At 41.5% G+C, this 12551-nt stretch overlaps 1 protein-coding gene across 1 annotated transcript in view; it reads left to right on the plus strand.

Moving 5' to 3' along the window:
- The first annotated feature begins 2629 nt into the window (after positions 1 to 2629).
- XRCC5 (X-ray repair cross complementing 5) overlaps positions 2630 to 12551 on the plus strand; it is a 97109-nt gene continuing 87187 nt past the window's right edge. The window contains exons 1-4 of the mRNA XM_030325054.1: positions 2630 to 2724; positions 7018 to 7131; positions 10583 to 10766; positions 11681 to 11729. Coding sequence (XP_030180914.1) covers positions 2704 to 2724; positions 7018 to 7131; positions 10583 to 10766; positions 11681 to 11729 — 368 coding nt within the window. The 5' untranslated portion in view covers positions 2630 to 2703. The remainder of the gene's footprint in view (positions 2725 to 7017; positions 7132 to 10582; positions 10767 to 11680; positions 11730 to 12551) is intronic.

The following is a 12551-nucleotide window of genomic DNA, read 5'->3' on the forward strand; positions in this document are numbered from 1 at the left end:
CAATCTTCATGGTGAATATCAGGAAGGAAGACTATGCTTTCCAACTGCTTTGCAGCCATAATACACTGAGCTGGGTAAACTATAATTGATCCAGCATGATGATATTGCTATTTCTAAACCATCCTGTCTATTGACATTAAGCAACACTTTCATGTCAGTTCAAGTCCAAGGGGGCATAAAACCCTTATTCTGCAGGATTTTCATTTTTTTTAATTTATTTATTCATTTTGAGAGAGAGAGAGAGAGAGAGAGGGAGAGAGAGAGAATGAGTAGTGGAGGGGCAGAAAGTGAGGGAGAGAAAGAATCCCACATAGGCTCTGCGCTGTTAGCACAGAGCCTGAGGCAGGGCCCAGACTCAACAAACCATGAGATCATGACCTGAGCCGAAACCAAGAGTTGCATGCTTAACTGACTGAGCCACCCAGGCACCCCTCCAGGATTTTCAATATAACAAGATGCTAACTTTTAAAAAGTTTAGATGACCTAAAAGTTTCCTTGTGCCCTTGATGGCCATCCATTGCAACAGCTTCGTGGATGACATAATTCCCCCTCCCCCCTCCCCTTTTAAGATGCAAACAAGCAGAAGTACTAGAATCTCTTATTCCTCCCAGGAAAGGAACCCGTACTGGAGAATGTGTGGGTGTGAGAGAGTGGGGAAGAGGGAGGAAGAGGAAGAGAAAAGAGAAGAACTAGAAACGACATGCAAGACAAAAGCACAGACATTGTTGACACAAAATGAACAAACCTTTTAGAATCTCTAAAAGTAAGAAAGACTTTTATTCAAGCCCAAGTGATGACATGCTCTTTGGAGAATGAAGTTTTTACAGAGATTCATGCTCTTTGGAGAATGAAGTTTTTACAGAGATTCATGCTCTTTGGAGAATGAAGTTTTTACAGGGTTATGTACTGTAAGGCACGAATCACCAGCTTAAACGCAAAGGGATGCAGGGAGTACGAGTATTGATCGATAACTCAAGGACAAGATGGGTTCCGTCATCCACAAAGCATATGTATGATGTACATGTGGCAGCCCATAAATCAGGTTACATACAGTCATGCTGACTTAGTAAGAAACCTAGAATGGCTTTCTTTGTCTATCAGGCCTTTCGAGAGTTTTTCTCTCATCAACATGAAGGTTACAAATTTCCTTCACCATAGTGAATTTCCAGTAATTCTATCTACTTGTTACATAGAAAAAAAATTTTAAATATTTGAGTTTTAAAAGAACCCCTTGGGTTTGAACCAAAAGCTTGAAGTGATGTGACATGGGCTGTGAGCACATGATCAACATTTTTGTAATTAAAAAATGTTTTTATTTTTTTCATTAAAAAACGTTTTTATTAAAACACAAGGACCAGACGTGTGGGCAGAAAAAGGTTGGGATGGTGAGGAGCAATTGGTTATATACTTTTAAGTAGGGGGGTAGGTGGGTGAAGACAAAGGAAGATTCTAAAATGGATTTTCATATATTAAAGATGACTTACAGGATCTTAGAGGTCTGGCTATTGTCAAGCTACAGTTGCTTTTTGCCTCTATCACAGCATTGACATTAAGGCAGTTGTGAGTTCCTTGAGGAATGTCATCCTCTGCCTGTCTCAAGTATTTGTTAATGGACTGCAAGTTGTAAGGAAATTTAATTTTACTTACATCTTTTTTGCCTTTGCTCTCCTCATCATGAAGAGCCTCCCCAGTTCTATGAGCACGCTCTGAAAATGTCTGACTCTACTGGCACCAGTGGATAACACTGTCTCCCTCCAGGCCCCTCCTTCCTCATGGTATCCTTATCTTTTCAGCTTCAGTTTCTGCTTATCCCAGGCCCATCTGCAAGAGGGAGAGAATCTGGTTGGATTTGATTCCCCGGTTTGGACATAAGTTTGCAGCTATTGTGCAGATTGCCGGACCCTTCGTGCAATCACCTCTCAGCTAGTTGGTCATTCGGTATAGAAGATCGCTGTTTCTGTGCAAGGCTAAAGCAAGCTGGGCACTTTCTTTTGAAAGGGGCAGTGAGCATGTCAGGCACTGTGACTGATAGCCCCCAGATCTAGAACACCTCCCTAGATTTGCTTTTGGAATTAAACCTCACCTCCTCCCTTCCAAGCCAGCAACACTTCAGACTACTGGGAAATCCTTAGCGGGTGCTATGTCCTGCTTCCTGGCCTGTGCACGTCCCATTTCCTCTGCAAAGAAAGGAATCAATCCCACTCCTGATTGCCTGGAAATCTTCCTTCAGTAGTTGGTTCCAAAGTCATCGCATCTGTTTACTCTTTCATTAGCCCCTTTTTGAAAAACAAAACAAAACAAAAACAAAAACAAAAACGCCCACAACAGGATTTTAGAGAAGCTAGGTGATTTTCTGGATTCATACTCCTACCCAAAGAACTCGAACTCCAGAACTCTGACACTAACTGCTGCAGGGATTACTCTCAATAACGGCAAAGGGAAGCGAATCTTTGACAGCAGCGATCCATCTTTACCTAATTCTAAAGACCTGAGCAGCTCCAGGTCCCCAAGCGCCTCACCAAGGCAGGACGCAAAGTATCTGCGCATGCTCTGAGCGTCAGCGCACAGTTTCCCCGCCTCTTCCAGGCTCCTTGAGTTGCGGCCCTTTTTACGACGCCCTGCCTCCGACTCCGCCGGACCTTTGCAGCGGTGCGCGGGGTTCCTGCCCGGAAGAGGCGGCTGCGGCACCCGCGCGCGGACAACATGGCGCGGTCCAGGAGTAAGGTAGACAGAGCGTGGCCTTGGGTTTTCCTGGTGCAGGGCATCCGGAGAGGGTGGTTCGGAAGCAGGAATCATGGGATCACCGCGGTGCCAAGGATGGGGGAAAGAAGAGGTGATCGCGGCGGCTCGTGGCCGGATCCCGAGGGCCGGCCCGAAGGCTGCGCTGAGAAAAACGGGATTTGGAGTCGGAAGACCTGAATTTGAGCCTCGTCTACTCCAACCTCACTCCGCCTCCTCGGTCCTCCCATCCTCTGACTTCCTCCTCATCACCTCCTTGTCCCACCTGTTCCCCACCTTCTTTCTTTCTTAGTCCAACCTCTTCTCCTCCATCACTTCTTCCAACTCCTCCATTTCTGAGCCTTAGTTTTTATAAAATCTATACGAGAATGAAAGGTTTGATAAGCACCTACCCACAGACTTGGAGAAGTTCAGAGAGGGTCTGTGAGTAAAATACGTAACTTAAAACGTAAAGTGCCATGTTATTACCTCTGTAACAATCTTTCACATTTATCGAAAATTTACCCTGTAAGGCACTGATGTAAATGCTTTGTTCTTATCCCATGTAATCTCCACAACAAACCCATGAGGTGAGAACTGTGATTCCCAGTTTACAGTTGAGAAAACTGGGGCATAAAGAAAGTGAAATGATTAGCCCAAGGTTATCCAGTCCGTAAGAGGTGGAATTCATACGTGACCCCAGGCTGTCAGGTTTCAGAGCCCTATCTGTGTTGCTAGGAGCCTGTGACCCTCAGTGTCCCACATTAACAATAGACGTTATGATGGAATTTTTAAATGACTTTTTTCAATATAGGCAGAGAGTGGTGGTTGTCTCTGAATGATCACTAGAGGGAGATGTGCTCCAGGGAATTGTTTGTTCATCCATTCAACCATCCAAAGGCTAGGCCCTTTACTGGGCATCCCGTATACAGATAAACAAGATAGGAATTTCAACAACGATCCCTAGTCCCCTCAAGTCCCCATTGGGAAATGTGGATTAAAGCGATTATGAGCATTCGATGCCACTTACCTTTTTGTTCCTCCCTTTCAGTTGCTGAAAATACTGCAGCTCTAGTGGAGCAACTGTTTATGGCAGGTGGACTTGCAGCAAAATTCTCACAGTCTGTATTGTTTCCGTGTGTTAATGAAGAGTTACTGTGTTGCTCAGTTTCCCTTCCCTGGTTTTCTTATTCCTTGCCAGAAAGGAAGTTGGAAGTGTTACACAGACCATTCTTTTGGTTCCGGAAAGAAGTTGCATATTTTGAAGCCCCTTGATGCCATTTTTTTGGATACTTGATTCCTACTAAAAGACTTTTAGTCCTCTTAGAGTTTTCTGGTTTAAAAATAGCTTTTATGAATGTGTATTAGATAAATGCAGCAACATATTTTGGGACTCTTAAATTTTTTAAAGATTCTTATAATCAGGGCATTGAAACTATGGGGTGTAAATTTTGTTGTTCTCAAGGGAAGTTTGTAGTTTATTACCAACTTTTCTTCAAACGTACTGTCTTTACTCTAGACATCTCTTCATATTAGTGCATTTATGTTCAGTGCTTTTTAAACTAGGGAAAAACTTAAGTTTCCACGTGTTACCTGAGATATAACCAAACTTAGAAATCATCTGTAACTTCTCTGATAGGAACTCATCTAGATTTTTCTGACACTCCTAGGATCAGGAGATCACTGCTTCAGAAAACAGTGGTTCTTTTATTGATCACTTCTTAATGTTATTTTTCCTCTTTTCATAGAGTCAAACCAGTCTTCCTGTAACTTCCATATGTTGATCCTATTCTTGCTCATTCTCTCTGGCCAATTCTTTTATAGCACAGGTGCCAAATATTTGGGCGGAACTATCATGTTCTCCTAAATCTTCTCATCTGGCTCAGATATCTAGTTTTTTTTTTTTTTTTTTTTTTTAATTTTTTTTTTTTTCAACATTTATTTATTTTTGGGACAGAGAGAGACAGAGCATGAACGGGCGAGGGGCAGAGAGAGAGGGAGACACAGAATCGGAAACAGGCTCCAGGCTCCGAGCCGTCAGCCCAGAGCCTGAAGCGGGGCTCGAACTCAGGGACCGCGAGATCGTGACCTGGCTGAAGTCGGACGCTTAACCGACTGCGCCACCCAGGCGCCCCAAGTTTTTTCAAACTGTTCCTCACATCACATTTTCTCTAAAATTTTTTTTTTTTTTCCCAACGTTTATTTATTTTTGGGACAGAGAGAGACAGAGCATGAACGGGGGAGGGGCAGAGAGAGAGGGAGACACAGAATCGGAAACAGGCTCCAGGCTCTGAGCCATCAGCCCAGAGCCCGACGCGGGGCTCGAACTCACGGACCGCGAGATCGTGACCTGGCTGAAGTCGGACGCTTAACCGACTGCGCCACCCAGGCGCCCCGTCACATTTTCTCTAGATCCTTCTCTAATCTGCTTATTTCATGTTCTGTTGTAATTAGTATTTCTCCTAAGATAGGGTGCTCAGGACAGCTCACAGTTTGTCAAATGTGGTCTGATCAGTACAAAGCACAGGTGAGGCTGTCATTGCTAAAGATTGTTAACTCTGGAAAAGGCCTTGGATCTCATCTAGTTCAACAACTGCTTCCTGCCTCTGAATTAACAGTGAGGTTTTATGTGACATTCCCAAGGACTCAGAGCTAATTTGTAATGAAGGTGGGACCTGATGGTCTCCGGTTTGCTAATCTAGTCTTTTTTCACCAGAAGAACTTTGTTTTCCTTCTTTGAATTCAGTACACTGTTGATACAACCTAAAATATTTTGGAGGATGGGATGAGATAGGTGTGGGAGATGTAGTGCTGTAGCCATGTCATATTGGTGACTCATTTGTATAATCCACACTGAAATTGTGAGTTGCTATTTGTTCAGATCTCTTTCAGCTCATATTCAGTTGAATTCTGGATGTCAGACATAGAACTTTACATGTAACCATTTTATTTTAGTTTATTTCCCCTATTTCCTTAGTCCTCTATGTATGTGATTGCTATCTAATGACTAGGTGTCTTTATTTATGTGGTTCCTCTACCTGTAACTCTCCTTATTCACATGATTAACTCCTAAACATTCTTTAAGACTCACCCAAAAACCACATCCAGAAACCTCTTCTGCCTCCTTACTCCTCCTCTATCCCTTCTACCAGTCTTGGATAGATGATCCTCCTGTGTATTCTTTTAGTGCCCACTGCCCACATCTGTCATGGAATATTGTGCTGGTATTATTTGTTTATGTGTCTATGTCCCCTACCAGAATAGATTTGGTGTCTTAGTCTTCATTCTAGATCCCCAGTTCCCAAACTGATTTAAATTGCTGGGGTGTATCATTTTAGTACATAAAGATTGTAGCAGTCTCCTGTTGCCACAAAAATGCTTCATAACAAGCTATCCCCAAATCAGTAACTTACAGAATAAGCATCTGTTCTCTGTTCTCATGCTTGTGGTTCTACAAATCAGCTGCAGTATGTCTGATGTATTTTGGGCTCAGATGGGCTGGATTTAGCTCTGGCCTATGGGTTTTCAGATTTGCTTCCCATGAGTTTATTCTTGGGCTCAGGCCAAAGGAGCAGCGGCTTCCTGGAGCATGCTCCTATCCTGGCTTTCTATCTTTTTTTTTTTAAGTAGGCTCCATACCCAGTGTGGAGCCCAATACGGGGCTTGAACTCACAACCCTGAGGTCAAGACTTGAGCTGAGATGAAAAGTTGGACGTTTAACCAACTGAACCAGCCATGTGCTCCCTGGCTTTCTAAATAGGCTCCATGCCCAATGTGGGGCTTGAACTCATGACCCCTAGATTAGAAGTCGTGTGATCTACTGACTGAACTAGCCAGGTGCCCCACTTGCTTTCTATCTTTTAGAAAATATTAGGGCAATTTTAAAGTTTCTCTGTAGTGGGGAGCCTGGGTAGCTCATCAGTTGAGCATCTGATTTCAGCTCAGGTCATGATCTCATGGTCTGTGAGTTCAAGCCTTGCTCTGTGCTAATAGCTCAGAGCCTGGATCCTACTTCAGATTCTGTATCTCCGTCTGTCTCTCTCCCCCTCCTCTGCTCATGCTCTGTCTCTCTCTCTCTCTCAAAAATAAACATTAAAAAAAAAAACAAAAGTAAAGTTTCTCTGTAGTAAACATTTACATGTCTTACATACACTAGGTGGAACACCCCCTCCCCCCTTTGCCATGCGTCCCCTAAGTTCCCTAAAGTACAGGTTCTGTGGGTGAAATAAGAAAAGGACATATCTGTTTTCTTTTTTATGACCATTAACATTTTCTCACTCTTTGGAACTTTGTTTCTAGGCAGCTATTGTGCTCTGTATGGATGTGGGGTCTGCCATGAGTAACTCCCTTCCTGGTGAAGAATCTCCATTTGAACTAGCAAAGAAGTTGATGACCATGTTTGTGCAGCGACAGGTAAGTTTCAGCCTGGCCTTGAGCTCGTAACTCATGTTTTAACTGGTTGTTGTCTCCACTTAGTAACACAAAATACCAGCCTGCTTATGATGTCTGGCCCCAGTGTTTGTGGGAATCTGAGGAGGTTTTTTACATATACTTATGTGTAAGTCCAACTAGCACTAGAGCCTGACATTTTTTTCTTCCTTTCTTCTGGCCTCTACAGTAGAAATTACAGTTTTCATGAGAAACAAGACAATGTAATAATCTCTGGAGCCAGGTGGCCTGGCTTTGAATCTTTGCTCTGCCGTGTCATTTACTAACCTGGTAATCTTGAACAAATCCTGTTCCGGTTACCTTTTGCTGGTAACATACTATCCCAAAACTTCATGTCTTAAATGATTTTTTTTTTTTTTTAAATCAGTTCTCATGGTTTGGGGATGACTGGGTGGCTCAGCTGGGCCTCTGTGGCCTCTTGTGTAGGTCCACTCAGATGGTGGCTGGGCTGAATCATTTGAGGGCTAAACTGAGCCAGACGTCTCACATGGCTCACTCCCATGGCTAGTAGTTATGTCTTCTGGTGGTTTTGAACTCAGCTGGGGCTATCCATCAGAACTCTTACATGTGGTTGTTCCATGGAGCTTGGGATTCTCACAGTGTGGCAGCTGGGCCTAAGAGGGAAAGTCCGAAGAAGGAAAAATTTTTTTTCTTCAATTTAAATTTTAGTTAACATACAGTGCAATATTAGTCACAGGAATAGACTTCAGTGATTCATCACTTCCATACAACACCCAGTGCTCATCCCCAGTGCCCTCCTTAGTACCCGTCACCCATGTAGCCCCTCCCCCATCTATCACTATCAGCCCTCAGTTTGTTTTCTGTCGTTGACAGTCTCTTGTGATGTGTTTTTCCTCCTCATTTTTTCCCCTTCCCGTATGTTCATCTGTTTTGTTTCTTAAATTCCACGTTTGAGTGAAATGATGTGGTATTTGTCTGTGTCTGATTGACTTATTTCCCTTAGTATAATACATTCTGGCTCTATCCATGTCATTGCAAATGGCAAGGTTTGATTCTTTTTGATGGCTGAGTAAATATTTCATTGTAGATATATATCACATCTTCTTTATCCACTCATCAGTCAATAGACACTTGGGCTCTCTTCGTAGTTTGGCTGTTGTTGATAATGCTGCTATAAATGTTGGGGTGCATGTACCCTTTCAAATCTGTATTTTTGTATCCTTTGGGTAAAGACCTTATAGTACAATTGCTGGATCATAGGGTAGTTCAGTTTTTAGTTTTTTGAGAAACTCTGTACAGCTCTCCAGTGTGGCCGCACCAGTTTTCATTCCCACCAACATTGCAAGAGGGTTCCTAAGAGTGACCTGTCTATGTGGCTTTTTATGACCTATCTTTAGAAATCCCAGAAAGTCATTTCTGCTGTTGTTAGTCTAGCAAGTCACTAAGACCCACTCACATTCAGTGGGGCGGGGATGGGAGGTGGGTGGTAAATGACATTCCTCTCTTGATTTCTGTCCCTTCTACCTGGTATGAGTGCTACTTTTGCTAAGTCCACGAAATTCTTCATTCATTGGCAACTGCTATTCCTCCTGGACACCTGTTTGCTCTGGGTGTTGCCTTTTTCACTGTGACACTGACACCCTACCTGTCATCCTAGATTTTAACAAATTCTGATGACCTGGATTCCTTAATGTGTCAAGAAGAGAATGTTCTAACTCCATTCCTGGTTATAGTAATTTGTATTAGTTGTATTTCAGTAATGCTGCCATGTACCCCAGTGCATAGATTTTTTTTTTTTTTTTTTTTTTAAACAAACTGTGCTTTCAGTTTTTATTTTTGGCTCTGCCTATTCCGTGGCAGTGTGGATCTGGAAGGCTAGGAGACGATACCTGATGCCAGTCTCATGCTGCACTCAGAATTGCTTTCCCTCTCCTGGCTGAAGTTTTGTTGTTGAGCAGGATTACCTGGCTTTAATAGGAATCCTTGCCCAGGATGCAAATAGAGTTCTAGCTGGCCTGCCCCATGGTGTGCTGGACATGTTTGAAGCCCAGCAGCTGGAATTTTTTTCTCCAGGTGCAACGGGGGATGTATTTGCAATTCTTAACACACTGGGGAACTTAACAGACCAAACCAGAATGAGGAAAGACACAATTCCATCCTCTGTCTACACAGCACTCTTCCCACTGGTGGAGAAGGCTACGGTTAAGTAGGTGGGAACAAGACTTTGTTTTTGTTAGATCCTGTTTTTTGTTTTTGCATTTTATTATGAAATGTTTCAGGAAGGAGGCAAATACAGAGAATACTGTGATGCAAACCTATTTTCCCATTGTCTAGCACTATACAGTACTCAAGTTTTACCATATTTGATTTCTTTTTCTTCTTTTAAATGTTTATTTTGAGAGAGAGAGCGAGCGCACATGCGGGGGAGGGGCAGAGGGAGAGGGAGAGAATCTCAACCATGCTCAGCACAAAGCCCAAGTGGAGTTCAATCCCACAACCATGAGATAATGACCAGAGCTGAAACCAAGAGTCAGATGCTCATCCAACTGAACCACCCAGATGCCCGTCTTTTTCTTTTTTGCTTAAAAAAAAATAATAATAATAATTACTGATAAACTTGCGAGTCCCTGTGTATCCCTTCCCGATCCTCTTTTTTCCTTTTTCTTTCTCTCTTTACTTCAGGATTTTCATAGTCCTTACCATGTATATTTAATAGTTTAGGACATAAGTATATTCATAAATATTTACTATTGTATGAAGCTTTCAAAACATGTAATGTTATAATATGGTACATATAATTCTGCAACTTATTTTTTTTCAACCATAATTATAAGATTTATTCATACTGAAAAACATGCACAAATTATTCATTTTTTTTTTACTGGGGTATAATATTGTATAAATATTCTGCAATGTGTTTTTGCATCCTGTGAATGGATGGTCAGTTTCTACTTTTTCTCTGTTATAAACAGTGCTGAAGTGAACTCTCTTGTCCTTGTCTTCTTGAGTACATGAGCAAGAATTTCTCTATGGTATATATACCTATGAATGAAATTGCTGGGTTAGAGGATATGAACCAGTAATTTTTTTTTTAGTCCTCTGGAAAATACTTCCAAAAAGACTAAAAGCTTTTCAAATTATCCATAATTAGTTTTCATTGAGAATTAGAGTCTGATTGGGCTGGAAGTTATCAAGAGTAGTTAACCACTCTCCCATTCTCCCACCTGTAATTCTGTTGAAATGAGAGATGGGACCTATAGTCAATGGAAAAGTCTTCTTAGAACCTGTGAATTGTCATTGTCCCATGGGCCATCTAGCCCAGTATTCTGTTGTTGACAGTGGACCCAGGAACATGCCATAGGGAGGTATGGTTGTATTGCTCCTTGAAGGTTAGGTATCTACTGCCTTTCAGGTGGTAGTTTATGATTCTTAACCTTTGAACATTCTTCTCTAGGTGTTTGCTGAGAGCAAGGATGAAATTGCCTTAGTCCTTTTTGGTACAGATGGTACTGAGAATGCCCTTGCTGGTAAGGATCAGTATCAGAACATCACAGTCCACAGACACCTGATGCTACCAGATTTCGACCTGCTGGAGGACATCGAAAGCAAAATCCAACCAGGTTCTCAACAAGCTGACTGTATCCTTTTTCAGCCAGAGAAGACTCTTCAGAAATTTCCTTTAATCTGAGTAATCATAATCCAGTTTGGTGAGGCTCACTAGAAGCCCACCTCTGAGTATATGGGCATGTTTTGGCTCTGAAGACATGGAGATGATGGTGTGTGTTGGGATTTATTCAGGTTGGGTTGGGTATCTGCACTCCTGACCCTCTAGCCACTTGCCCCTTCTCTGCACTAGTGATACTGAGTGGTTCGGAGGCACCATAAGGGAAAGATACCAGTGGGTATATTTCTGTATTGTTATGTGCAGAAAGTTTAGTGGTGGTGATGGCTGGAAATGTTTGCATGTAAAGAACATATTTGTAGAAGAATGTAGCATTAGCATTCCCTATGCTTTCCTGGATGGAGGGTATTTTTGTGTCCAAAATCAGACCGATATCTAAACTGAGATTTCCAATTTCTTCCACGTGTACTCTGATTTTAAGTGGTTACTCTTACTTTTCTAAACTGTAATGTTCTCCCTGATCACTGGGAGGTGCTGCTGTGCTAAGAGTGACTTACAAATGCCACATTATGGCTCAGGTCATATTCAAGAATGGACACTAATCACGAAAAATGGATTCTAGATATTGTAAAATGACATCATAATTTTTGTTTCAATGCATGGGAATGTGTTAGATTACCTTGGGCTTATTTTATTTTTCCTGATTAAATGTTTCAGGATATATACTGTGATATGTGATTACAGCATATGTGATTATATGTTAGTGAAATAAATGTTGGAAAAAGCACTCTTTGGCAAGTGCTTTTAAATCCTCACAGAGTCAGCCCAGAGTTCACGATTTCAAGCACTGTGGACTTCACTGGAAAAAAGTTGCATGATCTTGGGATAAAGGGACTGTTTAGTGATATTTTCTGCCCTTAACTAGCTGAGTCCTGGATGCACTCATTGTGTGCATGGATGTGATTCAACAAGAAACTGTGTAAGTGTCTTCAATTGAAGAGAGGTGGAAATGAGTCATTCTGCAGAAATTGCATGTGTTGCTGTATTCTGTACATGTGTGATTCATTGCTAATCAAGCAGTATGTTTGTGTGGCTAAAGAACCATTTGATAGAATTCAATGGTTCAGTTCAGCCTCTCTTTTTTAAGTTTAAAAAGAGCAAGGGCTATAGTTTGTGGGAATTTCTCTGGGAGAAATACATGTTTGGCTTATTTCAACTTCCTTCCTATTTGACTTAATTACCAGGAACTTTAAAAACTTCTATATGGTATTGTTCATAATCTGACTGAAATTAAATGTATGAAACTAATATAGCACCATATGTTAACTAACTGGAATTAAAATAACTAAAAAAAATAAAATTAAAAAAATAAAATTGTAGTATTAAAAAAAAGAAAAAGAAAATGCCTAGCTCTGACCAGCCACCTGATTCATTATTTAATTATTTTGCCTTTAAAATATGGGTCTTTGAATCTATTTACACCCACCCATTCCTTGACTGTTAGGAAAAACATTAGTACTAAAATCTCAGGCCTCAATTTGTATTTTCATTTCTCAATCTCTGTACATTTTGTGTAAAATCCTGCCAGTAGCCCTGTGAGTGGAACTGAGCCAGCATGTTTGGAAAGTGAACCCTCAGGAGACTGAAGTTGTAGTTACTGGGAGAGTTCCTTGTTTATACTCTGCCTAAGTGGAGGCTGGAAAGGGATCCTTTTCTTTAAAAAAAAAAAAAAAAATTTTTTTAACATTTATTTATTTTTGAGAGACAGACACAGAGCACAAGCAGGGGAGGAGCAGAGAGA

Source organism: Lynx canadensis, chromosome C1 (assembly GCF_007474595.2).
Source record: "Lynx canadensis isolate LIC74 chromosome C1, mLynCan4.pri.v2, whole genome shotgun sequence".
NCBI lineage: Eukaryota > Metazoa > Chordata > Mammalia > Carnivora > Felidae > Lynx > Lynx canadensis.